The sequence below is a fragment of the Leucoraja erinacea genome, chromosome 17 (assembly GCF_028641065.1).
Source record: "Leucoraja erinacea ecotype New England chromosome 17, Leri_hhj_1, whole genome shotgun sequence".
NCBI classification, from domain to species: domain Eukaryota; kingdom Metazoa; phylum Chordata; class Chondrichthyes; order Rajiformes; family Rajidae; genus Leucoraja; species Leucoraja erinaceus.
In genome coordinates, this window is record NC_073393.1 from 23173150 (window position 1) to 23188921 (window position 15772).

The 15772-nt window shown below is 43.0% G+C and overlaps 1 protein-coding gene across 2 annotated transcripts in view; it reads left to right on the forward strand.

The window, feature by feature from the left end:
* Positions 1-15772, forward strand: part of cdh8 (cadherin 8) — a 195648-nt gene that overhangs the window by 89498 nt on the left and 90378 nt on the right. For both annotated transcript variants that reach the window (XR_008724878.1, XM_055648831.1), the window contains exon 4: positions 5977-6096. Coding sequence is in view for 1 of the 2 variants with exons in the window: in XM_055648831.1 (XP_055504806.1) it covers positions 5977-6096 (120 nt within the window). In the remaining variant the exon portion in view is untranslated. The remainder of the gene's footprint in view (positions 1-5976; positions 6097-15772) is intronic.

The window sequence follows — 15772 nt, forward strand, 5'->3', positions numbered from 1 at the left end:
TTGAAGGTTTCACAATCAGAGATGTGGCACTGAGCAGTAAATAAGAAACAATATGGAATATTTGGTACAAATTTTGAAAGGTGTGCCATGGAGGGCCTGCATATTTTTGCATTTAAATCATTCAGAGTGGCAGGGAATGTTAAGAGAGAGATTACTAAAATATGCGATTCATGAATTTATTAATAGGGGCACAGAATTTTGTTTAAAACCAGTTCGGTTTTTACCAAAGACTTTGAGCACAATGTTTTGTACATGTACAGGGCATGTTAGGATACATTATCCTAAACCAGTCACCTAACTCTAGGAAGCAAGGAAAGGGTACAGAAGGGTTTCCACGAACATAGAACAGTACAGCGGAGGAACGGGCCCTTTGGCCCACATAGTTTGTGCTGAACATGATGCGGTAGAGGTACTGCCAGCCTCACTACACCAGGGACTCGGATTTGATCCTGACTACAGGTGCTGTCTGTATGGAGTTTGCAAGTTCTTCCTGTGATCATGTGGGTTTTCTCTGGGTGCTTTGGTTTCTTCCCACATTCCATAGACATGCAGCTTTGCAGGTTATTTGTCCTCTGTAAATTGTCCCTAGTGTGTAGGATAGAACTAGTGTATGGGTTATCGTGGGTGGCATGGATTCAGTGGGCCGAAGGCTTCACAATTCACAATCTTCTATCCTTATCTCACAGTTTTAGTCCTTTCGTCTCTGGCCTTTGTCCAACTACCTGCAAATTACAAACCATCCTCACCTGTATCCACCAGGCTTTGTCCTGCCCCACCTCTCTTCCAGCTTTCTCCCCCACTACCCCAAACCTCCATCTGCCCCCATCCCCCACATCCACCACAGTCCATCCAAAGAAAGGCTCTGGCCCAAAAGATTACAGAGCAATATTCCCCAGAACTGGACTAGATTAGACTGGACTGGATATTCTCTAGGCTACCATTTCCATCCATAAACTAGGGTACCATTCAGGGTCCGATTCATCCCTACCCCTTTGCGGATATTGGACATTGGCCAATGGAACTGATGCTCTATAATGCTGAGAACTACACTCTGCACTCTATAGCTTCCCCTTCGCTCTACCTATTGCACTTGAGTCTGACTTGATTGTATGGTATGTCTGATCTGCGTTTGGGTAGCAAGCAAAACAAAGCTTTTCACTGTGACTTCTCCAGAGATGCTGCCAGACCCATTGGGTTACACCAGCACTTTGTGGCTTATTTGGTAAATCAGCATCTGCAGTTCCATGTATCTCATGGTGCACCTTTCCTGGCTTTCATAAAGATGCTATTGCAGACGTGGAATAATTAATTACTCATTCTTTTGGAATCTAAATGTAGTTCTACCATGGCAGGCAGCCCAGTTGCTGAGCAGTGTATTTAAGCACACTACTGGGCTTGGATTCGGTGCATAGCTTTGCCCTTGGTTTGTCCGCCACTCATCCTTACTTGTCTTACTTGGTTAACTTCTGCCAAATCCACAGCTGGTCTCATTGGACTGAGTGCCCTTCATGCTAGTGCTGGCACAATACCATCTCTCCAAACTCCTGGAGAACAGTTACATCCAGCAGTGTGTAATTAGACCACATACAGAGTGCTGTACACAAAATTGGGCTCCTGATTTAAGGAGGGATGCTACTGCATTAGAAGCAGGTTTGGAAAAGGTTAGCGGGATTAATACCTGGATTGACTTTAGGCTTTAGAGATACAGTGAGAAAATAGGCTCTACAGACACCGAGTCCGAGCCAACCGGCAATCATCCCGTACACTAGAACTACTCTAGGGACAATTTACAATTTTACTGAACCAATTAGCCTACAAATTTGCACCTCTTAGGAGTGTGGGAGGAAACTGAAGCATCCAGAGAAAGCCTACACTGTCACAGAGAGAACGTAGTACAAACTCTACTACAGTCAGCAATCTTAGTCAGTGTTGAACCCGGGTCTCTGACACAGTAAAGGGCCTGTCCCACGAGCATGCGACTCCATGCGGCAAGCGCGACCTAACGTGGTCGCTTGAGCCGTATGGCTCGCGGGACCGGTCCCACTTCGATCGCCGGAACCGTATGGAGTTGTGCGGAGCTGGTCCCGACATCGCGCGGGGCTCTGAATAACTGACCGTGTTCAAAAATTCCGCGCGGCAACTTCCTGCCAGCCCACAGCCGCCTCAGTGCCGTATGTCACGCGCGAACTTCCCGCGGACTTCGCTTGGACTTCGTGTCACTCTCTCGACCTCTGCGCAGCCCCCGCTTCTTGTTTAGACACGCTTGCCGCATGCAGTCGCATGCTCGTGGGACAGACCCTTAAGGCAGCAACTCTGCCGCTGCGCCACCATGCCGATTCATGAATTAAATATATATTAGAATCCGAGGGATCTTTGAAAAGGTGGATATGAACAGGATGCTTCCTATTTTGGGAGGATCTAGAAACCTCTCACCCCTCACTATCTCAGCCCCTCTCGCTCCAAACCGCATTCGTCTCAAAGGGTGGGAGCTGTAATATTTAACAAATGCCTCTGGAAATTCTGAAACAACGCTGCAACCGCTGTGCTTTTGTGATTGCTGGCAAACATTGGGCTTCAGGTAGCTGGGGAGAGTTGCTGAGTAGGTGTGAAGGATTAACTTTCAATAAAATGTTTGAAAGCTGTTATTTAACTGTCTAATCTTTTAACAGTTTACCAAACATTCTCCTTTGTTGATTTGATTTCCATAAAATCCCTGCTGTAGTAATATATTCATTAACTACTCAATCTGTAGTTTGATGAATGCATTGTGACAAAGGCAGACAACCTTTAAAATGTTAACATCTTTAAACATTCTCCCTCTCACCTTAAAGCTACGTCCTCGAGTCTTTGACAATTCAAGTTCAAGTTCACGTTTGCGTTTATTGTCACTTAACCTATTAAGGTACAGTGAAATTTGAGTTACCATACAGCCGTACTATGTGAAAAGCAGCAAAACACACAGCCACATAAAATAACATTTAACATAAACATCCACCACAGGGGAATCAACATTCCTCACTGTGATGGAAAGCAATAAAGTTCAGTTATCTTCCTCCTTTGTTCACCCATGGTCGGAGCGCTCCACAGTCGCCACTGCCAACGGTCCGATGTTCAAGCCCTCACATCGGGATGATCAAAACTCCGGCGTCAGGACAGATTGGAACACTCCGTGGCATGGAGCTCCTGAGTCAGCCTCTTCTAACCGGAGGCCGTGGGCTTAACGGTGTTAAAGTCCACAGGCCCCGCAGTCGGGGCACTTTCTCTGGCGATCCTCAGTAAAGGATCGCCCGCTCCGCGATGTTAAAGTCCGCGCAGTGCCCCACCCGTGACTTGAAGCTCCGGGCCGGTCTCCAGGAAAGGCGCACCACTCCACGTTGTTAGTCCGCAGGGGAGACGGAGAAACGTATCTCCATCGCGTCTCTGTCGAGGTAAGTGGCTGAAATAAATTTACCCCCACATAAAACATACCAAGAAACATTGAAACATACATTTAAAAAAAACGTAAAACAATAAAAACAGAGAAGGGACTAGACAGATTGTTGGCGAAACAACCATTGCGGGCGCCACCCGGTGGTCCCCCCTGGCATGAAGGTTCTGAATGTCTACCCTGTCAATGCTTCTGATAAATTGATAGTGTGGCACTGTGGTGCAAGTAGTAGAGCTGCTGCCTTACAGCGCTGGCGACGGGTTGGATTCTGACCTTGGGTAAGCATTTTCACACTTCTGTACCTCTTGCTTGATGGGAGTGGGGAGAAGAGGTAGTGAGACTGGTCCTTGATCATATTGGTGAGAAGGTTAGCTAAAATTGGAGGATTCAATGTTCAACTTCGAGGGCAATGGACCAAGTACGGTTAAAATGAAAAGATGTCCATTGGTCAGTATAGACAAGTTGGGCTGAATGGCCTATTTCCATGCTGTATGATTCTATGATTGAATGATTTTATGCATTAGGATTATTGGGTCGTTATCAAATTGCTGTTTTAACCTATTATATATTTATGACCCTGAGTTATGCATTTTTGAGCAAGAGTAATCATTCTCCCTGCAGTATACCTATACAACTTATTTATAATTTTAAAGGTTTTCATCAGATTGCTTTATTAAAGAATAAATCTTAGCTGGTTCAATCTTTGCTGAGAGCTGAAATCTCTGTTTTATCACTATATATTTTCTATTTTTATCCCATTTCCTTTTCATGGCATAGAAACCAGAATTCTGCACTGTGCACTCGGTACAAAAGATCCAGAGTCTTATAAAAGTTTCACAACGATATCACTGCTTTTGAATTCCGTAAGCTTCTAAATAAATCTCAGTGTAACTTTTAATTGCTTTCCTGACAGATTTTAAAAATTAGCGAAACAGGAATAAGAAGTGAAGTCAAGCAAAACTTTATACTCCAGCTGAACCTGGTGCTGTCTGTATGGAGTTTGTCTGTTCTCCCCATGACCTGCGTGGGTTTTCTCTGGGTGCTCCGGTTTCTTCCCTCACTCCAAAGGTGTACAGGTTTGGAGGTTAATTGGCTTTAGTAAAATTGTAAATTGTCCCTAGTGTGTAGGATAGTGCCAGAGTATGGGGTGATCGCTGGTTGGCACGGAGTCGGGTGGACCAAAAGGCCTGTTTCCATACTGTATCTCTAAACTAAACTAAACTAGACAGGTTTAGAGGGATATGGGCCAAACACAGGCAGGTGGGACTGGTGCAGATGGGACATGTTGGTCAGTGTGGGCAACTTGAGCCAAAGGACCTGTTTCCATGCTGCATGACTCTATGACTATGACTCTAATTCATAGCATCAGTTGGCCAACCAGCCTCTTGATCCTTTACTTCTTCACAGTCCTTTACTATCTAGTTCAAATCCATGCTTTATATTCTCTGACCTTGGACAAATTGGTTGTGATTTAGTTTAGTTTAATTTAGTTTAGAGATACTGCATGGAAACAGGCCCTTCAACCCACTGAGTCTGCACCTTGATTGATTACCCGATCCAGACCATGGATGCAGTCTGTATGTACTTTGTACGTTCTCCCTGTGACTGGGTTTCTCCGGGCACTCCGGTTTCCTACCACATCCCAAAGACATGAAGGTTAAATGGCTTCTGTAAATTGTCCCTGTTGTGTAGGATGCTGGGTAACATAAAATTAGTGTAAGGGTGATCAGTGGGCTGAAGGGCCTGTTTCCATGCTGTATCTCTAGAACTAAAACTAACTACTGCAGATGCTTGTTTAAATGGCACAAAGAGCTGGAGTAACTCAGTGGGCCAGACAACATCTCTGGTGAACCTGGATAGATGGCATTTTGGGCAAAGATTCTTCTTTATTCTTTATTATAGGTGTAAATGGTGGATCACCATCCAAAACGTGTTTAAGGACCTGACCGCCTGATTTAATTTATGCATTTTATTTTGTAACTGTTAGCAATCTTTTTGTAATATAATGTTTTTTAAATTTTAATTGAAAATCTAGTCTTTTGCTTTTTAGAGGTGCTGGTGCAATGTACCATCACAAAATAAACACTGGTTGTTGTAATAATGCTCCAATAATCTGGCATCTGATTATTCGGAAATAATTAGGGGCACAGGGGATAGAGAATTACCGAAAAGGAAAGACACAAACTGTTTGACAAATTCAGGTAGAATGTTTGGAGAAGATAGACAGGTGACGTTTTAGGTCGGGACCTTTCTTAGGACTGAAACATCACCTATCCATGTTCTGCAGAGATGTCGCCCGACCTGCTGAGTTACTCTAGCATTTATGTCCTTTTTAGTAAACCAGCATCTGCAGTTCCTTGTGTCTAGACCATTACTCAAGAGCCAAGACAAGAGCTAATAGTGCCTTATTGTCATATGACCCAAAATGGAACAATGAAATCATTACTTTTAACAACATTACTGCACTTCTGAGCATACATACAAGCTTTGCTGAGATGAATTATATTTTTTCTGATCTTAAACTTTGTTCTGTTCTTGCATTCCTCTAGGAACTTCTGTCTTGGGGATAACAGCTACAGATGCTGATGACCCTGTGTATGGAAACAGCGCAAAACTGGTCTACAGCATCCTGGAAGGGCAACCGTACTTTTCTATTGAGCCACACACTGGTAGGTGACTGTAACCAAGTCTACGGTTCACTGTCTCTGGGTTCCTTCCGCATCTGAGGTATTATAAGTTCATAAGTTATAGGAGCAGAATTAGGCCATTTGGCCCATCATGTCGGCTACGCCATTCAGTCATAGTTGATCTAATTTTCCCTTTCAACCCCATTCTCCTGCCTTCTCCCCATAACACCAGGTGCCCATAATAATCAAAAAATAATGAAGTCAATCTTTGCCTTAGAAATATCCATTGACTTTGTAGATTAGTGCAGGTTCCTTTAACCATAGTGACCTCCCCACCACTAACCACTCCCCATTATCTCCAGTATAATTGTAGTGTCCCCACCTCTAGCTCGCTCTCTAGCTCCAGTGATGACCACGGACAGCTATTGCATAGTGTGTAACAGTAACTTTAATAAACAGTTATAGTAAAAGACTCTGTGTGGAATAAGTCGTTTTACAGACTTCACCTCTGCTGCCTTCTGTGGCAATGAATTCCACAGATTCACCACCCACTGACTAAATACATTCTACCTAATTTCCTTTCTAAATGTACGTTATTTTATTCTATGGCTGTGTCCTCTGAACAGCCACAGAATACAATAACAGTGCAGACATGAAGTGGTCAAGATGAGACTTTTAGTTATATAGATGATTTATATTTTAGTGTGTTTTAGTGTCTGAGTTTATGTGCCTGTGATGCTGCTGCAAGCAACATTTTCATTTGACCTGTACTTCACCGTGCTTTAGCATATGGAAACAAACATGACTTGAATTAACTTGACTTACCCATGTCTCTACCAGCTTTCTTCTTCTCCCTACGATCAGTATGAAAAAGGGGCCAGACCCAAAATGTCACCTATTCATGTGGTCCAGAAATGCCGACTGCTGCGTTACTCCAGCTGCTGGTGTTTTTGTTTGTAAACCAGCATTTGCAGTTCCTTATGTGTCCATTGACTTGACTTGACTTAGGGTGGACATCCCCAGACAGGAGGCAGGCAGTGCCTGCCAGACCTGTACATACAAGTTCTGGAACATGTACTGCGTGCGGCAAATCTTATTTCTTCTTAACTTTCTCCGTTTCTTAATGGCTAGTCAACAATAATCCTTTAAAAAGTGACCAACTTTGCACAGTTTCTAATTGACAATACTAGCTAAAATGAATGAATGATTGAATGAATGAATGAATGATTGAGTGTATGTATGAATAAATAAATTTATTGGCCAAGTAGTCACATACAATGAATTTGCCTTGGTGCTCCACCTGCAAGTGACAACATGACATACAGTGACAGTTAGGAATGACACATAAAACATTAGACATTCGTAATAAAACATTATTGATTAAACATGTGAATTAAATAAAATACCAGAGCAAAAGGAGCTACAGATTTTTGGTTATTGAATAGAGCTACTACTCATGGAAAAAAGCTGTTTTTATGTCTGGCTGTGGCAGCTATAACAGTCCGTAGTCGCCTTCCAGAGGGAAGTGACCAGGGTAAGAGGGGTCAGAGATGACCTTACCTGCTCACTTCCTGACCTTTGCAGTGTACAGTTCGTCAATGGAAGGAAGGTTGCAGCCATTAACCTTCTCAGCTGATCGGACGGTTCGCTGCAGCCTCTGGATTGGTGGCTGAGCCAAACCAGATCATGATGGAGAAGGTGAGGACAGACTCTATGATGGCCGTATAGAATTGGACCATCATTGCCTGTGGCAGATTGTGCTTCCTCAGCTGCCGCAGGAAGTACATCCTCTGTTGTGCCTTTTTGATTGTCATTCTCATTTGGTTTTGCTTAGTTGGGCCACTTTGTAGAAATCCTGAGGAGATTAAGCTGCTGGATTTCCTATGTCCATACATACACCATCTTCACTCACTGTATGTGAACTCTACTGCCCTAAACTTACCTTTGCTGGATGTGAATGTCCGACCTTGCTAGCCAATGTTCTCTTGGACCTAAGCATTGTAGTTCCAAGAGAGTGCAGAGTTTCAGACAACATATAGGAGAGTTGTTGGGGACCCCAATGTGATTTGGACAGGTTGAGTCTAATCAAGTCAAAATCATTGTTATACCCTCAAGTATGGTAAGATGCAGGCAAAGTGTCATAAAACAGGCCCTTCGGCCCAACATGTTCAAGCTGATCAAGATGCCCCATCTAAGTTAGTTCCATATCTCTCTACAGATTTCCTAACTATGTACTTGTCCAAGTGTCTTTTAAATGTTGTTATAGTGTCTGCCCCAACTAGCTCCTCTGGCAGCTCATTCCATATAAGCACCACCCTCTTAGTGAAAAAGTTGCCCATCAGATTCGTATTAAGTCTTTCCCCCATACCTCATCATATGTCTTCTTGTTTTTGATTCCCCTCGCTCAGTAAAAACTCTGTGCATTCACCCTATTTATTCCTCTCACAATTTTATACACCTCTTAAGATCACCCCTCAGTCGCCTGCTCTCCAAGGAATAAAGTCCTAGCCAACCCAACCTCTCCCAACAGCTCAGCCCCTCAAGTCCTAGCAACATCCTGGTAAATCTTGTCTGCACTATTTCCAGCTTAATGACATCCTTCCTATAACAGGGTGACCAAAAACTGAATACAGTGGTCCAAGTACAATGAAAATCTGGCTTGCAGCTGTCAAATAGCCTCACATCAACACATAAACAGATACATTCCACATAAATTATACATACATTCTCCAAGTATGTTAAACCAAAAAAACAGTGCATAAAACAAGACATTAGTCCAAAAAACATTTAGAAAATAAGTCCATGGTAGTGTAAGAGGTGATCGGTATATTTCACTGCTGAGGTAGGATTAGGGTTGTGCAGTGATTATGGTTTTAGGAATTGGTCAGGGTAGTTCACAGAAGCTAAGGAAAGAATAATTGTGTGCATGTGGTGTAAACCTGGATATAAATATGAATGTATTTTCAGATATTCATTTTTTTTCATTCCTCCGTTTGTTGGAATGAAACAACAGATTTCCCTGGTGGGTTTGCAGATTACACCTTTAGCTTGGAAAGCAACCCAGGGTCCCTGGGGTTAAAAGTAGCATATTGATGTCACACCTCTTCACGCAGTAAAGCATCTCCAAGCTCTTCTCATGCGTGTTATTAACACAAGGCCTTGTAAGGGATTATGAGAATAGATGAAAAGATCGGCCAGAGAGTTTTATTTCATTTAGTAGATGTGATTTATAGATACAGTGTGGAAACAGGCCCTTTGGCCCTTTAGCCCACCAAGTCCGTGCTAACCAGCGAACACACCATGCACTAGCACTATCCTACTAGGGACAGTTTAGTATTTTGCTGAAGCCAATTAACCTACAAACCTATATGTCTTTGGAGTGTGGAAGAAAATTGGAGCACCCGGAAAAATGCCACGCAGTCACAGGTGAAAGACCTCCTACGACTATGTCTACGACCTCCTACGACTATGTCTACGACTTACGACTATCTATGACTACCTACGACTATTTGCGACTACCTACAACTACCATCACAACCTACTAAAAACTTTTCCCCTCTTACATTAAAGCTATACCATCTAGTATTTGGCATTTCCACCGTGGGAGAAAGGTTCTGGCTGTTTATCGCATCTATGCCTCTCATAAATTTATGTACTTCAATCAGGTGTCCCCTCAATTGACAAGCTCTGCAACTGAGAAATGTCTGCCAGAGAAGACACAAAATAATGAAGCAACTCAGCGGGGCTGGCAGTATCTGTGGAAAAAAGAAATAGGTGACGTTTCAGGTCGAGACCCTTCTTCAGACTCAATCATCAATGTCTGCCAGGCGTGGATGACACAGTGGGGCAGTGGTAGATCTGCTGCCTCACAGTGCCAGAGACCTGGGTTTTCTTCGGGTGCTCCGTTTTCGTCCAACTTTATAAAGACATACAGGTTTGCAGGTTCAATGGCTTCTGCAAATTGCCCCTATTGTGTAGGGAGTGGATGCAAAAGTGGGATAACATAAAACCAGTGTAGAGGTGATCAATGGTCGGCGTGGACTTGGTTGGCCAAAGGATCTGTTTCCACATTGGATCTGTAAACCAAACTAAGGAGAGGGATCATAAAGGATGGGCTAAGCTAACAGCCCCTGCAGTTTAATATCTGTAAGAACTATTAAAGGAGTTACATTAACACAGAAGAAGCTACTTGCAAAGAATTCACGTTATTTGTGAAATAGGTTAAAACACATAAATTATTCAAGCGTTTGACACTTTGGATTTGCATTTGGCTGTGTGTTTACATGGCCACATTTATACTGCCAGTAAACTGCTAGTTCAAACAGTTTATAAAGGAATCTATCAGCTGAATGACAGAGTAGGTTGTTGGCAAAATGCTGAGCTGCTATTCAAAGGATCAAAACTCAACTCTGTCTATTCTATGATACCAGGAACCGCAATAAAGGGGATGATAGATATTTGTGATATCTTCTATTTAAAGATTTGCAAGGTTAGAAGATGTCAGAAGGATAAAATAGATGGAGAAGAGTTTTAACAAGTAGGAATAAAAAGAGCTCAAAAGGTCGTCTTGTTATTATGGTCGCTGTTATGTGTCACCGATCATGCTATGCCGATATTCATTGTAAGAATAGCAACCAATACACAATTTTGCTGTAGTATACAGCAATATATTTTAGAAGAGGTGAACAAGACCAAAATGTCAATCTAAGATTTGATGTATGGACAATGAGGAAGGCTGTCAAAGGACACAGTAGAATATTGATCAGTTATCGATATGGCTAGAGAAATGGCAGATGGTGTTTAATCAGAGCAGCATGGCATTTCAGGGGGTGGAATGAAAAGGAAAAGTAAGCAGTTTATGAGGTTTTATTTTAGTTTTAGTTTTAGTTTTAGCAATACGGAAGGAAACGGGCCCTTCAACCCACCAAGTCCACGCCAACCAACAATCACCTTGTACACTAATTATATCCTACACACTAGGGGCAATTTACAGAAGCCAATTAACTTTCAAACCCGCACGTCTTTGGAATGTGGAAGGAAACCGGAGCACCCGGAGAAATCCCACAAGATCACGGGCAGAACGTGCAGACTCGTACAGATAGTTAATAGAATTAATTTACAGAGGTATCTTGGGGTTCTTGTCCAAACCTCCCTCAAAGTGGCAACACAAGCAGATAGAATGGTAAAAATGGTATGCTTGCTATCATAGGTCAGGGGATTTGAATACACGTGTCTGCTTTATAGGAGTTTAGTTAGGGCCCATTTGGAGTATTGTACATTGTTCTGGTCACCAGGAAGGATGTGGACAGTTTGGAGATGGTGCAGAAGAGGCTTACCAATGTTCACATTTTGTTGGGCACACGCTTTGTGAACTGAAGGTCCTGTTCCTGTACTGTTCTATGTTGTATGGTTTATAAAGTAGCTCTATGGAGATGAAAAAAAACGATCTATCTTGATGACGGTGCATAGTCATAGAGTCATAGAGTCAAAATCAGAATCAGAAGAATTAGAATAAATTTATTGGTGAAGTATGTATACATACAAGGAATTTGACGGTGTTTTGCTCTAACATGGTAAAAACACAATATACAGCAGACAATTGAAAAAACAACATTATAATTTAAACATGTGAAAATAAAGTACCAGAGTAAAAAGAGGCTCCAGGCTTTTGGCTGTTGAGTAGAGCTACTGCTAGTGGTAAGAAGCTGGTTTTATGTCTGGCTGTGGTGGCTTTGATAGTACGGAGTCGCCTCCCAGTGGGAAATGATTCAAAGAGTTTGTGGCCATGGTGAGAGGGGTCAGAGATGATCTTACCCACTCGCTTCCTGGCCTTCGCAGTGTACAGCTCATCAATGGGGGGGAAAGTACAGTTCATCAATGGGGAGAAGGTTGCAGCCAACAACTTTCTCGGCTGATCGGACGATGCGCTGCAGCCTCCGGATGTCATGTTTGGTGGCTGAGCCAATCAAGACCATGATAGAGAAGATAAGGACAGACTCTATGATGGTAGTGTAAAACTGGACCATCATTGCCTGTGGCAGGTTGCGTTTCCTCAGTTGCCGCAGGAAGTACATCCTCTGTTGGGCCTTTTTGACTGAGGAGTCGATGGTGGCCTCCCATTTGATGTCCCGGGAGATTATAGTTCCGAGGTCATAGAGTCATTCAGCATGGAAGCAGGCCATTCGATCCAAATTGCCCACGCCAACCAACATACTCCGTCTACACTAGTCCCATTTGTCTGCATTTTGCCCATATCCCTCAAAACCTGTCCAAATGTTTTTTTAAACCTTGCGATAGAATCTGCCCTGCCTACCTCCTCAAGCAGCTCGTTGCATACATCTGCCACCCTTTGTGCAAAAAGTTGCCCCTCAGGTTCCTATTAAATCTTTCGCCCCTTACCTTAAACCTATGTCCTCGAGTATGGATGACAGTTCTGGTCAAAGTTTTCCCAGAGGATTAAATTCCTCATTGGAATACTATATGCAAACTAAGCTAATGCAACATTCTGTTGCAACGTAACACTTTAACCTAGAGGATACAGAGTGCTGCACTGTAGCACAGTTTTTTTTAATTGTTTATTTATTTATTTATTATTTTACTCCAATAAAACAAGCCAGAACCCACCATCATAATACAATACAAACATATATCCATAATAAACTACTATCCAACTATGTTACAATCATTATTGAGGATACATTCAACACCCTGCGGAGCCCAGTGGTCCCGGAACTCCCTCAGGGTGCCCTTGGACAGGGCGTATTCCCTTTCTAACCGCACCTGGGCATGGACGTAAATCCGGAAAGCACTGTAGCACAGTGGTAGAGCTGCTTTCTCACAGCGCCAGAGACAAGGTTTTGATCCTGACTACGGGTGCTGCCTGTACGGAGTTTGTACATTCTCTCCATGACCTGCGTGAGTTTTTTTCTGAGTGCTCTGGTTTCACCACACATTCCAATGATGTGCAGGTTTGTAGGTTAATTGGCTTTGGTAAAATTGTAAATTGTCCCTAGTGTGTCTAGGATAGTGTTAGTATAGGGATCACTGGTCAGCACGCACTCAGTAGGCCAAAGGGCCTGTTTCCACGCTGTACCTCTAAACTAAACTAAACTACACTAAACAAAACAGCACAAGAGATCCAGGTTCGATCCTCGCTACGGGTGCTGTCTGTGTGGAGTTTGTACCCCCTCCCTGTGACCGCGTGGGTTTCCTCCCACATTCTTAGTGTATAAGATGTGAACAGGGTATAACATAGAACCAGTGATCGATGATCAGCGTGGACCCGGTGGGTTCAGTCCCTGCATCACTGAACTCGTAACTCTGAAAGAGAGAATTCTGGCAGTGTTGGATCAGGATGTATGAAGCTGTATTTCAGAATTTCCATTGTTGAGATAAATTCACGTGACTCCAATTTTCTTACAGAAAGTACAGGAGATGTAAGTACAGGATATGCTGCTTTGGGGAACTCAGTGGCATAGATCACTGTCTTTTTACTTCAGATCTGGGTGCATTTGTGATCTCTGGAGGCCCAGGAAGATTGTTATTTGGTTTAGTTTACAAGTAAGCCAAAGATTAATGATACGGCGGTGTTGAGCATGGGATTTTGATGTGCTCAGGAACACTTTCAGATGTCTTGGCTAGATCCGAAATTGTAAACAGCAAGATTAAAAGAACTACATAGATACATTTAAATGGTAAAAACAAGTTTTGATAGTATAAATTTTTATTCCTTGGACATACAGGCAGCATCCCATTGGGGCACCAGTGATACTAATTTCTTCCCAGGTCGATTTTTAATGCATCTGATAAAATTTTGCGCTATGTTTTCTAATCATAATCATTACTTTGTCAATATTATAAATACCATTTAAAGTGGTTAACACAAAACAAAAAGCAGGAGGGGAATTAATGCTGGAACATGAAGCATTGCGGCAGGAAAGATGTGTGTGGAGAGTTGTTGATTAAAGGAGGTTTAGTTGAGGCTTAGTATTCAATTAGTTGAGAGATACAGCATGTTTTAAGTTTAGGTTTATTATTTTCATGTGTCGGAATAAGAATAGGAATAGGAATAATAGGAATCTGAGGGGTAACCTTTTCACACAAAGTGTGGCGAGTGTATGGAACAAGCTGCCAGAGTATTATTGAGGCATAGACTATCCCAACATCTGAGAAATATTTAGGCAGATACATGGTTGGGACTAGTGTAGCTAGGACATGTTGGCCGGTGTGGACAAGTTGGGCCGAAGGACCTATTTCCACATTGGATCATTCTTTGACTTTATGACTCGACGTGTACTGAGGTCCAATAAAGAGAATTGGCTGCATGCTATCAAATCAGATCAGATAATTATATACACAAATGCAATTAAGCCAAACTCAAGTACAGCAGATAGAGCAATGTAGAAAGCCTACTGTCGGGATGCATCATAGCATGGTTTGAGAACAAATCACAACAAATTGCAGAGAGTGGTAGATGTGGCCTGGTCCATCACACGGACCAGACTCCTTACCATAGACTCCATCTACATGCTGCTTTGCAAAAGCAGCTGACATAATCAAAGACTGGTCCCACCTAATCATTCCTTTTTCTTCTCCCTCCCTACGCCCGGCAGAAGATACACAAGCTTGAAAAAGCGCACCACCGTACTGAGGAACAGCTTCTTCCCCTCCGTTATCAGGCTTCTGAACGGTTCTTCCATAAGCTTGGGTAGTCCCATTGCGGACATTGGATTTTGTCTGTGGAACTGATGCGCTACAATGCTGAGAACTATATTCTGCACTTGGTATCTTCCAATGTGTTCTATCTGTTGTACTTGAGTTTGAACTGATTATATCCATCTATAGTATATGTGATCTATTTGGATAGCACATAAAGTAAAGCTTATGCTCAGTTCGCCTTCCCAATCAACGCAATCTTCCAGTTGCCAAACATTTTAACTCCCCTTCCCATTTCTGTACTGACCTTTCTGTCCTGGGCCTCCTCCACTGTCAGTGAGGCCACATGCAAATTGGAGGAACAGCACCTCACATTTCACTTGGGCAACATACAACCCAGTGGTATGAACGTTGGTTTCTCTAATTTTAAGTAACCCCTGCATTCCCTCTCACCCCCCCCCCCCCCCCCCCCCCCCCCCCCCCCCCCTCCCCCCATCCTTGTTGTTCTACTAGTTCCACTGTTCGCATCCTTGTATCCCTTCATTATCACCTCTTCCCCAGCCAACAATGGACCATTATAGGCTCCACCCTTCCTCGGTCATCTGTTCCCAACCCTGCTTTGTACTGGCCTTTTCCTACCTCCAATCCTCCCCTCCCACACCACCACGAAACAACACCTATTTCTTTTCTTCAGAGAAGCTGCCTGACCCATTGAGTTACTCCAGCACTTTGTGTCCATCCGGTATAAACCAGCATCTGAAGTTCCTTCCTACACACTTTTCACTGTACCTCAGTATCTGCATATAACATATTGGACAATATGTTATATACTGGACAATAACATATTGTCTCTGGAGTAACAGCTGGTCAGGCAGCAACTCTGCAGAATAGGAATAGGTGACGTTTTAGGTCAAGACCCTTCTTCAGACCGTTCTTCAGGTTTGGATGGTAGGATTCCTACTACTGTGTTGGAAATATATATATTCAAGTCCATACCAGAGTCCTGGTGTGTAGGCGAATTGGCTTGGTAAAATTGTAAATTGTTCCTAGTGTTTGTAGGACT